This window comes from Exophiala oligosperma, assembly GCF_000835515.1.
Source record: "Exophiala oligosperma strain CBS 72588 unplaced genomic scaffold supercont1.28, whole genome shotgun sequence".
NCBI classification, from domain to species: domain Eukaryota; kingdom Fungi; phylum Ascomycota; class Eurotiomycetes; order Chaetothyriales; family Herpotrichiellaceae; genus Exophiala; species Exophiala oligosperma.
In genome coordinates this window covers 1,980-17,329 of record NW_015622845.1, presented here as the reverse complement: position 1 = coordinate 17,329, position 15,350 = coordinate 1,980, and the positions used below count along the sequence as shown (strand labels likewise).

The 15,350-nt window shown below is 50.1% G+C and overlaps 6 protein-coding genes across 6 annotated transcripts; 5 read left to right on the top strand and 1 right to left on the bottom strand.

Moving 5' to 3' along the window:
* Positions 1-545: 545 nt before the first annotated feature.
* PV06_11338 (uncharacterized protein) lies at positions 546-2,142 on the top strand (the record flags this gene model as incomplete). The annotated part of the gene is made up of 2 exons (XM_016412991.1): positions 546-749; positions 1,498-2,142. 2 exons carry the CDS (start codon positions 546-548, stop codon positions 2,140-2,142), a joined length of 849 nt encoding a protein of 282 aa, XP_016256613.1.
* A 964-nt stretch (positions 2,143-3,106) lies between these two features.
* Positions 3,107-4,402, top strand: PV06_11337 (arsenical-resistance protein; the record flags this gene model as incomplete). The annotated part of the gene is made up of 4 exons (XM_016412990.1): positions 3,107-3,248; positions 3,299-3,385; positions 3,432-3,712; positions 3,767-4,402. 4 exons carry the CDS (start codon positions 3,107-3,109, stop codon positions 4,400-4,402), a joined length of 1,146 nt encoding a protein of 381 aa, XP_016256612.1.
* A 765-nt stretch (positions 4,403-5,167) lies between these two features.
* Positions 5,168-6,041, bottom strand: PV06_11336 (arsenical resistance protein ArsH; the record flags this gene model as incomplete). The annotated part of the gene is made up of 2 exons (XM_016412989.1): positions 5,168-5,765; positions 5,794-6,041. The coding sequence occupies 2 exons, from the start codon at positions 6,039-6,041 to the stop codon at positions 5,168-5,170; spliced, it is 846 nt and encodes a 281-aa protein (XP_016256611.1).
* Positions 6,042-6,623: 582 nt separating this feature from the next.
* Positions 6,624-7,558, top strand: PV06_11335 (uncharacterized protein; the record flags this gene model as incomplete). Its single annotated transcript, XM_016412988.1, has 2 exons — positions 6,624-6,635; positions 6,695-7,558. The coding sequence occupies 2 exons, from the start codon at positions 6,624-6,626 to the stop codon at positions 7,556-7,558; spliced, it is 876 nt and encodes a 291-aa protein (XP_016256610.1).
* Positions 7,559-11,953: 4,395 nt separating this feature from the next.
* Positions 11,954-13,287, top strand: PV06_11334 (arsenical-resistance protein; the record flags this gene model as incomplete). The annotated part of the gene is made up of 4 exons (XM_016412987.1): positions 11,954-12,230; positions 12,300-12,442; positions 12,491-12,577; positions 12,637-13,287. The coding sequence occupies 4 exons, from the start codon at positions 11,954-11,956 to the stop codon at positions 13,285-13,287; spliced, it is 1,158 nt and encodes a 385-aa protein (XP_016256609.1).
* Positions 13,288-13,788: 501 nt separating this feature from the next.
* Positions 13,789-15,046, top strand: PV06_11333 (uncharacterized protein; the record flags this gene model as incomplete). Its single annotated transcript, XM_016412986.1, has 2 exons — positions 13,789-14,618; positions 14,707-15,046. 2 exons carry the CDS (start codon positions 13,789-13,791, stop codon positions 15,044-15,046), a joined length of 1,170 nt encoding a protein of 389 aa, XP_016256608.1.
* Between the last annotated feature and the right edge of the window lie 304 nt (positions 15,047-15,350).

Sequence of the window (15,350 nt, the reverse complement as noted above, 5' to 3'; positions counted from 1 at the left end):
CGGGTAGCAAAAATGGTCGATATGTCAAGCGAATACTGGTGTCGTCAACCGAATCAGAAATGGCAAGTGACTTGTGTGCAAATTCGACGCGTCGCTCCGGTTTCAGGACCTCTCGAATGGCTGATGTATTGTTTAGGTCGCCATTGCTTGATGCACGGCTGTTTTGTAGATTTGTTGAAGGTATGTGTGATTCGTGGGACTTGACGCCGTTGGCAAGCGTTGCAGATTCGGCGGCGGCGGCCGTCATTGTGTAGTATCGAGCCTCGAAACAGTTCTTGGAATTGAATGTTCTAGGACGGGTGATATTTCGAGAGGTCAAAACCCAACTCGTTCTGTCGTCGATCTTCTGGTGGGGCTGATCTGACCTACCTGGTACCACTTGGTGATTTCATACCACGCTCGTGCGAAAACTGATCTATCGTTTAATTCCGAGTATGTATACCAGTATCGAGAAAAACAACAGGGAAACGACCGAAGCCTCAAGGGTGACGTCAGACTGAAAAAGCAAAGGCTCTGTCACCAGTAAGACATGATTGGCTGACATCATGTGGATAGTGTGGAACCCGTCTAGACTTTTGTTCTCCTTCGGTTTCGAGAATATGCTACGAAAATCAGCCGGACTATCGGCAGCTGCGGAAGATATTCAACAAGCTGTTTCGCCGACAAGGTTCGAATACGACAACATCTTTGACTGGACGATTCGGCCAGGGCTGGAGACTAACACCCAAGAACCGCTCGCGTCAGATGATGTGGGTGAGAGGCGCGGAGCAGAGACCACGAAGCCATCAGACGATAGAGCCTAGCATGTAACTAAGGCAAGGCGTCGAAAGAGGAGACGGTAATAGTCTCAACATGCAATCCTCTCGTGTTCATCGGACATGCTGTTGGCCGGATCCTACTCTTAGGGAAACTAGACGGTGGCTGGTATCGATCATTGACAGCCAACCATTTCGCAGGCAGCAAAACATACGGCCTACAAGACCTATTGGTTGCCGAATATTATTAAGGGCCAATTCCTGCACAATTTAGCCTATCCGTTGACACGACTTGTTTGGCAGCTTGTTTGCTGTCATTTTAACTAGCAAGTTTCAAACTTCTCACATCGAGAACCGGTGAATGGCGCCGAGCGAATCCTTGCTCCGTTGCGTCGAAGCGGTCTGGATTATCAATATTGGACTTCTGCTGAGCCTTTCCTGCCCGGATGGCCGCTCGCGCCTTGCAGCCCTGACCTATCTCGGGGCGGACCTCCGTATAAGTAGCGTAAAAGTCCCAATTAGTGCGTTCTCCGGGGCCAATTAAAGCAGGAGAGTGACTAAGGCGTGCCCTGATAAGGGTGGCGAGTGGGGGGCAACTGGTGAGTTTAATTTAGTTTTGCTAAACACTAACAGCACATTATTAATTCTGAAAGGTGTCACTCCGCCCTGCGCCGTCTAGAATAATCTTTATGAGGTGCATTATTATCTTTAGAATTTTCTCGTGCATCTTTACTTCGTCTAGACGTTAGCCATCACTACGACGCGCCTCAGACAACGTCATGGCTGGAGAGCCATCGCTTGGTACGATGCATATCCGAAACCTCGCAACGACACGCCTGCTGTTGTGACACGAAATGAAGTGCTCGACTGGCTAAAAAATGGTCAAAAGCCTGGGGTCGACTTTTTGCTGATTGACTGGCGTCGCACCGATCCACGAAGTAAGTCTTTCCCCGCTGTTCTCCTGCAAATGCTCACCGTTCTCGAAAGCGAATGCGAAATCGAAATGGTCCACCCATTGTTCCGAAGACGCGAAAAGAATCCCACTAAACGCACTGGGCATTTTGCAGAGATGCGCGATAAGAATCCCGCCAGACGCACCGGGGACCTTTCAGATCTACCCTTCCGATCCATCCGGAGCTACAAACCTACGCTGAAAGCAGCTGCCAGCCACTATACGGGCGAAACTCTGAAATCATATACACCATCGATTCGCAATCGAGAGCCCCAGGTACAAGAGCAACAAGAGGTGACCCTCGGCTTAGATCGGGGAACTCCGAATACTCCGACGCCGGCGTCAAGATCTGTGTCAAATCGACCATGGCTGACGGTGGACGTGATCCCCGAAGCGCAGGGTAAAATTTCCCTACCTTACGCACGAAATGGCTGACCATGTAAGGCACCTCAAGCAACACAGCTGGAACTGCGGCATCCCTACAGCCATCCCAACTAGGGGGCTCGGCACGCCAATGACATAGGAAGGTGGTGGTGAGTTCTTCTTGAGGCCTATAACTCTGATCACCTCGACCCTGACTCGCTCTTAGGTATAGGCGGCACTTTTTCCTCGGGGGACCTGGTGGCGCGAACGGAGTTTGTGAGGTTGACCTGTCAATATATTGTACTATTCGTTTTGGTGCTTCTGCTTCAGCATGATCCCATAACGTGTTTAAGGGTCTCTTGATGCCGATCCTAATCAACGAAGCTGAGAAAGCGAGACATGAACGCCTAACTGACTTGGTTGCAGCCCGTGATCCTGAATGGCCCCAGCCATTGGAAGTATACGGCAGGGCTCAGCCATAATCGGCGTAGAAAGTCCATATCAGCAAGGTCCTGCTGGGGTAAATTCTGCCACCCGAGCCTCCTAGGAAGTTTAATGGGCGTAGATGATGGCTCTTAAGTATTTTGTGCCTTTAAGTACTACGGTAACCTCTTCACGACTTTGCTTAGCAAGTAAGTTTCCATTCAGAAAGCAGTTTCGGCTTTAAAGCACTGCCGTCAAGTTTGATAATCAAAGCTCATTGGCAGCATACATTGACCCGAAGACAGTCCTGCAAGGTATCCGAATCCAATGCTGCGCTGACTGGGAACGAAAACATTGTATCGTTGTTGGTGCAGCCAATCCAATCCCACGATGACCCAGGCCCAGGTTCGAAGCTAGAGAGGGAGCTGATATCGACGGGGTATAGACCTGGAACGGACTGTGGAAACGCCGGGTAACTGACAGCATCCAGTGCTAACGTGGATGGGTTTCCGTCCATGGCAATGCCGGTACCTCCAGTGGTATGTCCGCCAATATTTTCCTAACTTCAAGTCTAGGCAGAGCAGACAACAACCAAACTTTTCTGGAGACCATCATGAGCTCTTCGCAGCAGGTGCTCAACCTTGAGCCAGATCACAATTCTTCACAGCGCCATGCGTCTCTATCTCCCAATGGCGCAGACGTCGAGAAGCTTACGACAGAAGAGCAAGTTCAACCGAAGAAATCGGTTTATGCGGGTCTGGGATGGCTAGACCGGTTGCTCGTCCTCTGGATCTGCTTGCGATAGTTGTGGGCATCTTACTCGGCAATTTTGTGAACGACGTTGGACCAGCTCTTCAGAAGGGAAAATTTGTGGACGTGTCGATTCCGATCGGTAAATTCGTCTCAAGGCTACGCTGACTCTACGACTTACACTACAGCCGTCGGACTGTTGGTTATGATGTATCATATTCTCTGCAAAGTCAAGTACGAGACGCTGCACCGCATCTTCGCTCACCGCCAAGTTTGGATACAACTTGAGGCTTTAGCATCGTGGCCAACTGGGTTATTGCACCTCTTCTCATGGTATCTTCGACTCGGAAGCATCTTTGTCGGTTCCTTACTGATTGTAAAGCTGGGATTGGCCCGGGCTTTCCTGCCTGATGAACCGGGCCTTCGACCCGGTCTAATATTTGTCGGACTAGCGCGCTGTATTGCCATGGTAAGGCCGCGAGAACTCGTGTGCTGCTATACTAGCTAACATGCTGTGGCACAGGTCTTGATCTGGACAGGCCTTGCAGGCGGGGATGAGGAGTACTGTGCCATTCTTGTGGCTGTCAACTTTATCCTGCAGATGGTCCTATATGCGCCGTTGGCGATCCTGTTTGTCAATGTCATAAGCGGTGGTGGCGCGTCGGAGGTGTCCTACTCCACTGTCGCCAGAAGTGTCGGAGTTTTCCTTGGAATACCTCTGGGGGCTGCCATTGCCACGCGCTTCATCCTGCGGGCTATCAACGCTAACTGGTACGAAAAAAAATTCCTCAAGTGGATCGCTCCGTGGTCACTCCTCGGCCTCCTCTACACTATCTTGGTCCTGTTTGCGTCTCAAGGGAAGCGAGTCGTCCATCAAATTGTCTCGGTTGTCCGGGTTGCGGCTCCTCTGATCGTGTATTTCGTGGTCATCTTCTTCCTGACTCTCATGATTACAAAGCGTCTACGGTTCGGATACGAGCTAGCAACCGCAGCCAGCAATAATTTTGAGTTGGCTATTGCGGTCGCCGTGGCGACGTTCGGCGCTAACAGCGACGAGGCCCTGGCAACGACTGTAGGCCCACTGATTGAAGTGCCGGTTTTGATTTCCTTGGTTTATCTTGTCAGATGGATTGCCGGACGTTGGAACTGGAAAGACTAGGACGGATCATGATGGTACAAATTGTGCTACAGGACTGTATGCCCAGACTAAAACGCCAGATAGCTGAGATCCTCCGGCTCGCGGGCTGATAGACTATATAGTTAGATTAAACCTATCTTCATGTGTTAAACAGAACGCTTGAAAGCTTCTCCCTTTTCGTTTTTCGTCTTCTAGATTCATTGACGTTAGTTCAACTTACGCACACCTTGTACGCTTCGTCTCACGAGTGCCGTAGGAAACCTACTGAATTGGGGTCAGACATGGCCCGAAAACGGCAATGATAATTGCGTTTTCGTGGCCCAACAATAGGTGTCATTCCCTCACTTCCATTGGATTTTGAGGGGCGTGGCTTGTGTCATTTCATGGAAGTCCTGCCGGTGGCTGTCTGCGCTCTGTGGCGGAGCGTGAATTACTAAGGTACTTCGCCGAACTTCTGTAATTCGCGAGTTTGCCCTATTGGCGTGCCAAAGTTGGGTGTTGAAGTCCTATCAAACTACGATATGCTATCCAACTTTGGGAGGGATAACAACAGGCTGTGAAGTCGATTCTTGTTACTGTATTTCTCGCTTACAAAAAGACAACGGATATTCGGAAGCCCCTTTGTATGCCTTTGCCGCCTGAGTTCACCCCGTCAAAATGATTCGCAAAATTGCCAGCGTGCCGCAACCCATAACCTTCTCACTGCATTCTATATTCTATGGTAAACTAGCCTATAGGTGACTTAGGGGCTTCCCGCATTCCTGAGACCAACAGACCTCTGCTACCTTAAACTTTGGGGAGCGCTTCCCGTTCACTGAAGCGGTCGTTGAAGAAGGCGAAGTGGGGTCGCATGATCATCGTATATTTGACGAACTCCTCAGCGCAGTCCACTAACCTGTCCCAGTTGCCGCCTGGCATCAGCCTTGAACTGTCTTCATCCGCGTCCTGGTCAGTAAATAAGGAGTAGGCCTTGGGAACCGACGACTGGTTAGGGATCGTGAACATTCGCATCCATCGCCCGAGAACGCGAAGGTTATTGACCGTATTGAACGACTGTGAACCGCCAGAGACCATTGCCAATCCCAAAGTACGTCCCTGGGTTGGCCGCACCGAACCCGTACTCAGAGGGATCCAGTCGATTTGATTCTTGAAGACAGCGGTCATGTTACCGTGTTGTTCAGGTGACACCCAAAAGTGCCCATCACTCCATCGGCTGAGTTCCCGGAGTTCCTGCACCTTTGGATGACTATGCTGCTCATCATCCTTCATGGGCAGATCTTTTGGGTCGTAAATTCGCACATCACAGCCGAGTCGCCAAAGGATGAGGGATATTTCAAACGCCAGAAGTCTGGAGTAAGACCTCAGGAGAGTTAGCTTGCCGTTCCTGGTGGAAATCTATATTTCTAACTCACCTCGACCGAAGACTGCCATACAGCACCAGGACTTTAATCCTCTCGCCCGTCAGCTTCAGATCATTGTATGCCATTTCAGTCACAGTTGCAAGTTCCAATCTGCTAATCCAGTCGTGCTTGGTGATGTTGTTGGGAAGAAGGAACGGTCGATATCTGGATCGAAGGGCTGGGTCGTCAAGTGATGGCGGTATAGAAAGTTGTCGATACGCAAATTGAGCATGTCGCTGCGGTCTTATCACCGCGCGCATAGACGCCGTATTGTTAAGATCCCCGTTCGATGACTTTTCGGGATTCTGAAGGAGCCTCCTGCGCTTCGGCACAGGTCAGAACATGTTGAGGTATTGTAGCAGCGGGCATCGTATGACGTCGAGGCCTGAAAGGGCTCACCGAACTAACACCCAACAAGGAACTTTTGACACTTGGGGCTAGAACTGTTATCAAGGCTAATAGTCTTGAATAATGCGTCGTAGGAACACGCGCGAACCTGTTATCACTTCCCAATCTCATAACACGAGGGATGGAAAGAGGAAACCAAATCGGCGGTCAGGCTCACGATGGGTTTCTGTATCTATGCGGCCCGAGACCATCAATCGGGAAGGATTTTTTGCTGGTGTGTACTTAGTCACTCACCACCGGTGATTGGTCACTGCCACCAAGAAATGTCATTGCGGGGCCGTGCACGTGACATAAGTGCGCCACCAGGCGCTGACTGCAAGCTTCGTTGTTTGCCCTCTTGTTCCTCTGACTGTGTAGCCGCCAGGTCAGAAAAGCACCTGGAGAAGAAGTACGCGGCCATATTTGCGCACCCATCATCTCCGGAGACGGACGAAATGGCTAATGCGGTATGCGGACTTCAATCCCCTGCGTTTGCCCTTGAAAAGCCCTGCTAAAGTGCAACTAGGACATACCGCAACGACGATTAACCGATAGAAATCGTGTTAACCAGCGCAACTTCCGCGCCCGACGTCAATCCTACGTAAAAGAACTCGAGCAACGTGTCAGGAAGCTCGAAACCGACGGAATTTCCGCCACAAAGGAGGTTCAAATTGCGGCTCAGCAGGTCAATTGTGAGAATCGACTCCTGAAATGGCTGCTGGAAATTCAGTTTGGGGTCAGCAGATACCACATCGACAAATACCTCCAGGAAACTGCCTGTCATCCAGATGCTTGCACACCGAGGTCTTCACGACAAACGAACGTCGAGTATATATGGCTAGGTGTTAATGCTCCATTACCGAGCCTCGAACCCGTCGCTGAAACCAAAGATGACGTTGCGACGCCAAGTGAATGCGATCCTGTTGCTGCAAGGTCAGCGCATGCAAGAGAAGAGAATGCTCCCGAACCTCGAATGCTCCCACGATTTATTAGGTCGCCATCAGAGCCTGTTGTCAGTACGATAGAGTTGGAGCATGTCGAGCCACATCCTCGTATACTCCACCGACGATCTGCGGGTGCGCCTGGAAACCAATCAGTCAAGGATGATATGGCCCACGGTAGCAGACCTGGAGCCCAACTCTGTGTACCTTCATCCGCTAGTCACCTGATCCCGTGTTGCTGTGCTGTGTCGGAGGGAGTTGGCGGCCCATGGGTCGGTGAAACGTCGTGCGAAGAAGCTGCGAACATTCTCGCAAATTTAAGAGGTCAAGACGCTCATGAGGATGTTTGGCACGAGCTGGGCTGTGGCGAAAGGCGTTCCTGCGGAGTTACGAACCTCTCGATATTTGAACTCATGGATAGGGAACGACCTCGATGTCCAGCTCTCTAGGCAGTGCAATGAGTCAATGACTTGGACCTAAGTCCCAGGAGATTTTGCTGACGGCGCAGTACATATGTCCTGCTCCGTCTTGGGGTTCCATGAGGACAAGGTGGCTAGAAGGATCTGGAAGGCATGGATGTAGAAGCAGTTCTACGGGCCGGTGCGTTGTATTGCCGTGACGCCGTGACGGCGAGGATCGTCATATTATGCTTCAGACTTCGCGGAGCTTTTGTGGCATTGAGTGGCGCTGCTCTCCACAGGCTTAACATTTTAAGCATATGACAGGAAGCATTGAGCAATCACCGAAAAGTATGCACACCACAACCCTTCATGTGGGATACGACCGCACGGTATTATGTGGGCAAATCACCTTGGAAGCACGGTGGGCAGATCGCGAATTCAACATTGATGCAGAACCTGTCACCTTCCTGGACTTCGAGGCTCGGATTCATCCGGTCCGGGTGCAAGATCCACAGCGCACCATCCCCGAGCTATGCTGCAGTGCTCTTGTTTCTGAAGCCCAGTGTGTACTTTCCTTCCACAAGCAACATGTAACAGTGATAAAGGTGTGCGGCGTTAAGAGAGACCCGCCAATCCACCTTCTTCAGATAGTACAGTTCTAGTATGGCAAGCTCCTTCGCCGTGACTCCTCCAACCCTTGCATATGTCTTGTGGGACGGCAAGTAATCACTGAGCACCTTACTAGCAATGACTGCAGTAGTCACAAGCAGTCGGTGGGCTGTTAAGCCAGTGACAGCAAATTCGGGGCATAAGGTGCATATTCTGTCGATGTAACATACCATACCCAACAGGACTGAGTTGCTCAGTCTGGCACAAACTGCTAGGCGCTGCAGATAGTCGATCACAGAAATGCTCGGAGTTGTTCGTGAATGGAATCTAGTGGCGGTACATAAAGTCAACTTCATAGTGCTGTTATGTTGCATCCGTGCCATCAACATGAATGCAATCAATGACACCATGTCATCCGCATGGCAAGCAGAATAGTCCAAACAATGCATTGGTCGTGAAACTGGAGATCCATGCGAGTGACATGGCTCTGGCGGCGAATGTCGTGAGGTTCTGTCGCTGTCCTTCTCAACTTCATCTACTGGACAACGTCTATCCTCGATCGGATCAGAGACTCGGTGCTCACTCACAGGACCAACTTGTCCTAGAGGATAACAGCCCACTTGCCCAGTTGGTTGCTGCCGGAGCGGTGTCTCCATCCGTGGTGATCTAGGACTTCAGCCGCGGCTTTTCCTCGCTTCCATATACTTGGGCGTGGTAGGAACAGACCTAGTAAGGTCAGACTTCCCCAGTTCAAGACATTTGTAGCTCACTGTAAGTCAGAAAGTATATCTTGGTATACCGGCTCGATGAACCGAAGCAATTGTGATGGAAACTTAAGGATTGCCAGGTTGCGAAAACGGCGTGGACTAGGCCGGAGGTCTTATTGGCTGACAAGGGTGCACCAGCCTCCTGTTCGACTTAGATAGTTTTTAACAAGAAGAAGTTCTTCGGCAGTCGCCGTCTGCGTCTCGACGAAACGACTGAGGTTGCTTGTAGACATCTAGCCACTTAGTCATTGCCAGCATTTTAGTGGTCGGCTAGCCTGCGCCTTTTGCCTACTCCGACCGCCTGACGCGACAAGGAAATTAGGTATGGCATCTCTGACTACGAGAGGGGCTGGAATCTCCCTAGGAATGTTCTTGGCTACATGACATGCACATACTGACGCCCAAGCATGCTGAAAGTGACAGCTGCTCGTGCCGCACTGGGATATAGACAGCATGGAGTGGTGAAACATTAAAACCATCCCTGTGCGATTCGCCTCCGACCTGCCCATTCTTTCGAAGCAAGGCCTATCACCATCAGGGCGCAGACCTGATTTCGTGAACGTCAGTTTCCAACCAGTCTCTTTACATTATTGTACAGGATAGTTTCGCGTTCACCACCGCTCGTTGTTGATTCGAGAAGCACATCGACGGGGCTGAAGCACAAACTCGGATGTAAACTTGGTCGCAAGGCTTCAACTGTCCAATGGCTTAAAAAAAAGTCGAGGAGCCACAAGGGGAAACTCGTAAGCTCATTGTCCAACCATCCGGGGCCTCATTGTACATCGCTTACCATACTTCAACAGAGACCCCAGCTGGACGTTCAGTCAAAAGTTCACACTGTCCACAAGTTACTAAATCGAACTACGAGCATATGCAGGACGGAGACCATTCTGATCATGGATTGTATTATTCGCAGTCTTTCGTCGCTCTCACGTTGTCAAGAAAGGCTATGCACGTATTAAACGAACGGGGTCGCAGGGACCGTCTTCCACGGGCCATTCAAAGACTGCAAGGAATAATCCCTCCCTCCCATTTGATCAGAGAGGGCAGAGGGCTATCGAAAGCAACCACAGTGGAGAGTGCGGTCGATTACATAGTTGCACTTCAGCAGCAGCTAGTCCAACTCGCTAAGGGAAGCACGGGTGAAAGCCAAACAGCTGTAAATGTCTCGACTCCGTTGCAGCAAGAAGAAAAACAATCTTCGACGATGAGACGGTCAACTGATGTAGTGTGATACGGCTCGGGGCCATTTTTTCAATAGATGAACTCAGAATAGGTCGGTCGGTCTAGGTTGACCGAGAAACTATGGCGCATTGTGCCTATCATCACTTGATCCGCAAAGTTTGTTCGCCGAGCAAGGTTTGTGAGGTGTTCAAAGTCCTTCTCAAATTGAAGAGACGTATTCTCCATTTAGGTTTCCACATATGAGAGCGCATTCGAGGTTGACTATAGCTTGGACTCTTAAGTCATAGCCGAATGCCTGCAGACTGGATAAACCGGGTCTTAGAAAACCTTCCTCGCCATAATCCGTACTTGAATGTTCTTCCCCTCGCGTGAGCAGAAATAGCCTGTTCCTAGCGCCTTCTGGTAATCTGCCAGCACTTTTTGATGCATCTCTTCAGCCTCGTTGTCCAATTGTCGATCTTGAAGCACGGCCGCAAGATTGCTTACGCAAGTCAGATTATCAGGGTGATCTGCTCACCATGCTTCCTTCCTGCCCCTTTGAGCTTGCCGATACGCCTCCTCGGGCTTTTTCGTCCTCGCTCGGTCTTGGAATAGGGTTGCAGATCATTCAAACTCGTCAGTGTGTCCTGATGAATTCCCCAACGATAGCGTACCCTTCAAGCGCTTGTCGGTTTGCTTGCTCTTTTTGCCCCTTGATACTTTCCTTGGGCCTGAGGCATATGAAGGTGATGAGAGATCTAGGGCAGGTGCTTCAACACCAAGGAAAGTACGAAGAGGCGGAGCAGATTAGCTGGCAAGCGCTGGAGAATCATGAGGAAGCACTGGGGTACTATCAACCGGACACGCTGATGTGGGTGAGCAGCCTGGCGACGGTGATTCAACTTCAAGGAAGGTATGAGCAGGCAGAGGAGATGAATCGGCGAGCGCTGGCGGGGTATACCAAGGCCATAGGAGCAGATCATCTTCACACCTTGACAACCCCAAGATGAAGCAAAGTACGTTCAGGCGGAGGAGATGAGCCGGCAAGCGCTGGCAGCATTCGAGAAGACATTGGGAGCAGATCACCCTGACGCGCTGACTCGCGCATGCAATCTAGTGACGATGCTTCAAGACCAAGGGAAGTACGTACAGGCAGACCAGATGTATCATAAGAACGTTGAGAGGGGACGAGAAGGCCCTGAGAACGGACTACGTCGACTTACAGCGGAGAGAACATTGTATCGAACCACAGATGATTGCAAAGTGCGTTTTAACATCAGTTGTTCGTTCTGAGAGCTAAGCACAACCTTGAGCTACAAAGTCCAACATTCCTCAGTTTCCCCACTCTTCGCAAGACTTTCAGCTGAAGGAATTCAAGGAAGTGGCTGCGAATGCTTTCAATCACAAATTCTGGTAGATGGAAGGAGAATAGCACTCCGAATGCTTTCAAACACAAATTCTGGTAGATGGGAGGAGAATAGCACTCAGAACTGCCTAGTCACTTGAAAGAGATGAGTAAATGTGCTGGCATGGAAAATACAGGAAAGCTGTACTTTCGTATTGTCACCAATGTGATTCCATTGGCAGAGAATGACTGAGCAACCAGCGACTTCTGTGAGAGCACTGACTCATTGGGGGCTTCTCATTGGTGAAGCACTTAGTCCTCGACGAAATTTCATTCGTCGGCTCACTGCCCAGTACGTTGACAGCTCTTCTAGTGTTGCTTTCTAAAAGCTTCCTTCTTCATTTTTTCCCAGTATACGCATGATACATAAAGCATTTCAAGAAGTGCCCTTCTACTCTCACATCTATCACGTCTACAAGTCTCTTGACGTTCCACCTCATATTTGCACAGATTACAAGTTTTACATTTCCACGAATTGTCCTTTTTGGTTATATAAAAATGGCCGGCCCCCAAGAAACCTCAGATACCAGTCTCGACGACAAGGCGATTCAACACATGCAAGGCCCACCTACCAGCACTGATGTCGAAAAGCAGCACGACCAACAACTGATGGCACACAAAAAATCAGTCTACGCCGGCCTGGGTTGGTTAGACCGTCTTCTCGTCCTCTGGATCTTTTTAGCCATCGTTATTGGCATCTTACTCGGCAATTTCGTCGATAGCGTCGGACCTGCGTTGCAGAAAGGCAAATTCGTCAATGTCTCGGTACCGATAGGTATGGTTATTTCCTTTACGATGTTGTCTTAAAGTTCGATTGCTGACTGGCAATGTGCGTTTGGTACAGCTGTCGGTCTATTGGTGATGATGTATCCCATCTTGTGCAAGGTGAAATATGAGACTTTACACCGCGTCTTTGCGCATCGTCAGATATGGGTACAGCTAGTATTCAGCGTCATTGTCAACTGGATCATTGCACCACTCGTTATGGTATGCTCCATCCTCTCAAATACCATTCAGCGAATGCTGACAAGAAAGCTCGGTCTGGCTTGGGCCTTTCTGCCGGACAAGCCTGATCTTCGTAATGGTCTGATATTCGTGGGCTTGGCCCGCTGCATTGCCATGGTTAGTTTGCAACATCCCATTCCTCCTATCTGATTTCATGCTGACGATCAACTCTCAAGGTCCTCATCTGGACGGGTCTCGCAGGTGGCGATGAAGAATATTGCGCCATTCTCGTCGCTTTTAACTCCATACTGCAAATGGTTCTCTACGCACCACTAGCAATTCTCTTCGTCAACGTCATCAGTCACAGTGAAAGCTCTCAAGTCTCATATTCCACGGTCGCCAAGAGCGTTGGAGTCTTCCTCGGATTACCACTTGGAGCAGCTATCGCCACCCGTTTCATCCTCCGAGCGGTCAATGCCACTTGGTACGAGCGAACATTTCTCAAATGGATAGCTCCATGGTCACTGATTGGACTTCTTTACACCGTTCTGGTCCTTTTCGCCTCCCAGGGCAAGCAAGTCGTCCATCAAATCGTCTCGGTCGTCCGCGTGGCTGCGCCACTTATCGTCTACTTTGTGATCATCTTCTTCCTGACCTTGTTAATCACAAAACGCCTGGGTTTCGGATACAAGCTTGCAGCAACGCAAAGTTTTACCGCAGCCAGCAACAATTTCGAGCTGGCCATTGCTGTGGCCGTCGCTACATTTGGTGCTAACAGTGACGAGGCATTGGCGACCACAGTGGGGCCATTGATCGAAGTGCCGGTCCTGATATCCCTTGTCTACTTGGTGAAATGGATTGCTGTTCGGTGGAACTGGCACGACTAGTGCATAGGCACATACGCTACAGGCTTCGAATAGAACGGAGTTCGAAAAAATGAATCGGAAAGACACATTGTGAGGTGTTTCTCTTGCGGTGCTGCATGTTACAACACTTTGCTGTACAATAGTACGGATGCTTGCTAATAGAAATATTCTATCATGAATTTTGAGCAATCCCGGTCACTTCCATCTCAAAACGCTCTGGTTCCTGCAGGATCTATGAAGCGCCGCTGCTATTTCTCATCACCATATCGGATCTAGTCTCTTCCAGAGAGCCTCGTGCTTAAGTACACGAGCTCTACCTATCTTTGCCCGATGGCGCAGAAATTTTCTGGGTCTTGTCATGCATATACCAATGACTTTCGTTCGCTGAATCGATCATTGAACAAAGCGAAGTGCGGTCTCATCACGATAGTGTATTTCACGAATTCCTCTGCGCACTCCAACAGGCGATCCTGATTACCTCCCGGCATCAACCTCGATCTGCCTTCGTCTTCATCCTCCGCCATGAACAGTGTAGAAGCCTGCGGCGCTGACGACTGGTTTGCAATTGTGAACATACGCATCCACCTGCCAAAGGATACGCAAGCTGGTGGTGGTGTTGAAGGATTGCGAACCGCCAGATACCATTGCGAGTCCCAACGTACGGCTCTGCGTTGGTCGCACCGACCCAGTACTGAGGAGAATCCAGTTGATCTGGTTCTTGAAAACAGCGGTGAGATTGCCCTATGGATGCGGCCATCAGGGTCAGTCAGAAAGGGTCAGATGACTGCAATTGGCATTTTCAATGTGCTGGCCTTCCCTGGAAGCTGTGGGATTGTTGCGTCATGCCATGTAAGTCCTAACAGGACTTCTTGTTTCTTGTTCTACTTCATAGCGAATTTGCTTTTGACAATATTCGTTTCTCTCCTTAGTATGAACAATGTCATCTTCGAAGACCCTTCCCACCAACGCCCACGTCCACAGAGATCTGCACAGGCTCCGTTTGTTGATATAGTCCCGTCTCAGAAATGTGCTACCAGCGAACAGCGAGCTTGTGACCAGAATCCAGTACTCGTCGCTGCTGATGTCAATATTGGCGATCGTGGAAATTTCTTAGGTATGCTTACTATCTACGTTGTTCTTGCCTCCGGGCTGCGACATGACTGCTGCGTCAAGCGTCGAGAAGTGCGGGAGACCACAACTCCCGGTCACTTTGACAGTTCCGATCGGACATGGCAAGGCAAATACCACGATAAGGGTGGTACGACGTCCACGCTTCTACTATACTTTACTAAGGTCGGGCCAACAGACGCTGCACCCGACTGCGACAGTATGTTGGATGGTGGAAGCTTCAAGTATGGTCACACTCCAAGATCGAACAATGAAGCCACAGATTAGTATGCTTGTCTCCACCCTGCAGTTACCACACGCTGACCAAGAAAGAGGCAACCACTTAGGGATGTGCAGAGGGGACCCAACCAAGGAATTAAAGGCAAGGTCCAAAGCATGTCATGGCGCACGCCGCGATCATTACGGTAAAGGCTCCGCTTATGCTGGAGAACGAAACCCACGTGATTCTCTCGCCAACAAGAGCGACTATAAGACTGATGCTGCAGGAGAGTTGGGCAAGTCTCGACAGTCTCCATTAAATTATGCTGGCAGAGATGCCCTGGAAATTGTTGACACCTCTTCAGTATCATCTCGGAAAAGGAACGGTTCTGTGCTGGATGAATTAGAGCCAGAAGCATCTGACGAAAGCAAAACTCAGACCTCTTACCGGTAGAGGGCTGCGCTCTCTCCATGATCTCGGACTGATCATGCCTCAATCTTGGCCACTGCGGGAAAGATCGGTGCTCATTTCTCAGGCCATAATTGGGCCACTGAGGAACAAGATCGGTATGGAAAATTTTGCTCTCTTCATGATCTGTGGAGTCTTCACTACCTTGCTTGCTCCAGAGACAAATCGTAAAACCCGGAGGAACCGGTGGAAACATACCATGGCGATTATAAGAGCATAGGTGAGAGAGCCACTATCGCAAAGGATGAATGAGAAGGTCGAGAAACGGCAGCAAACGCCCACAGCTACT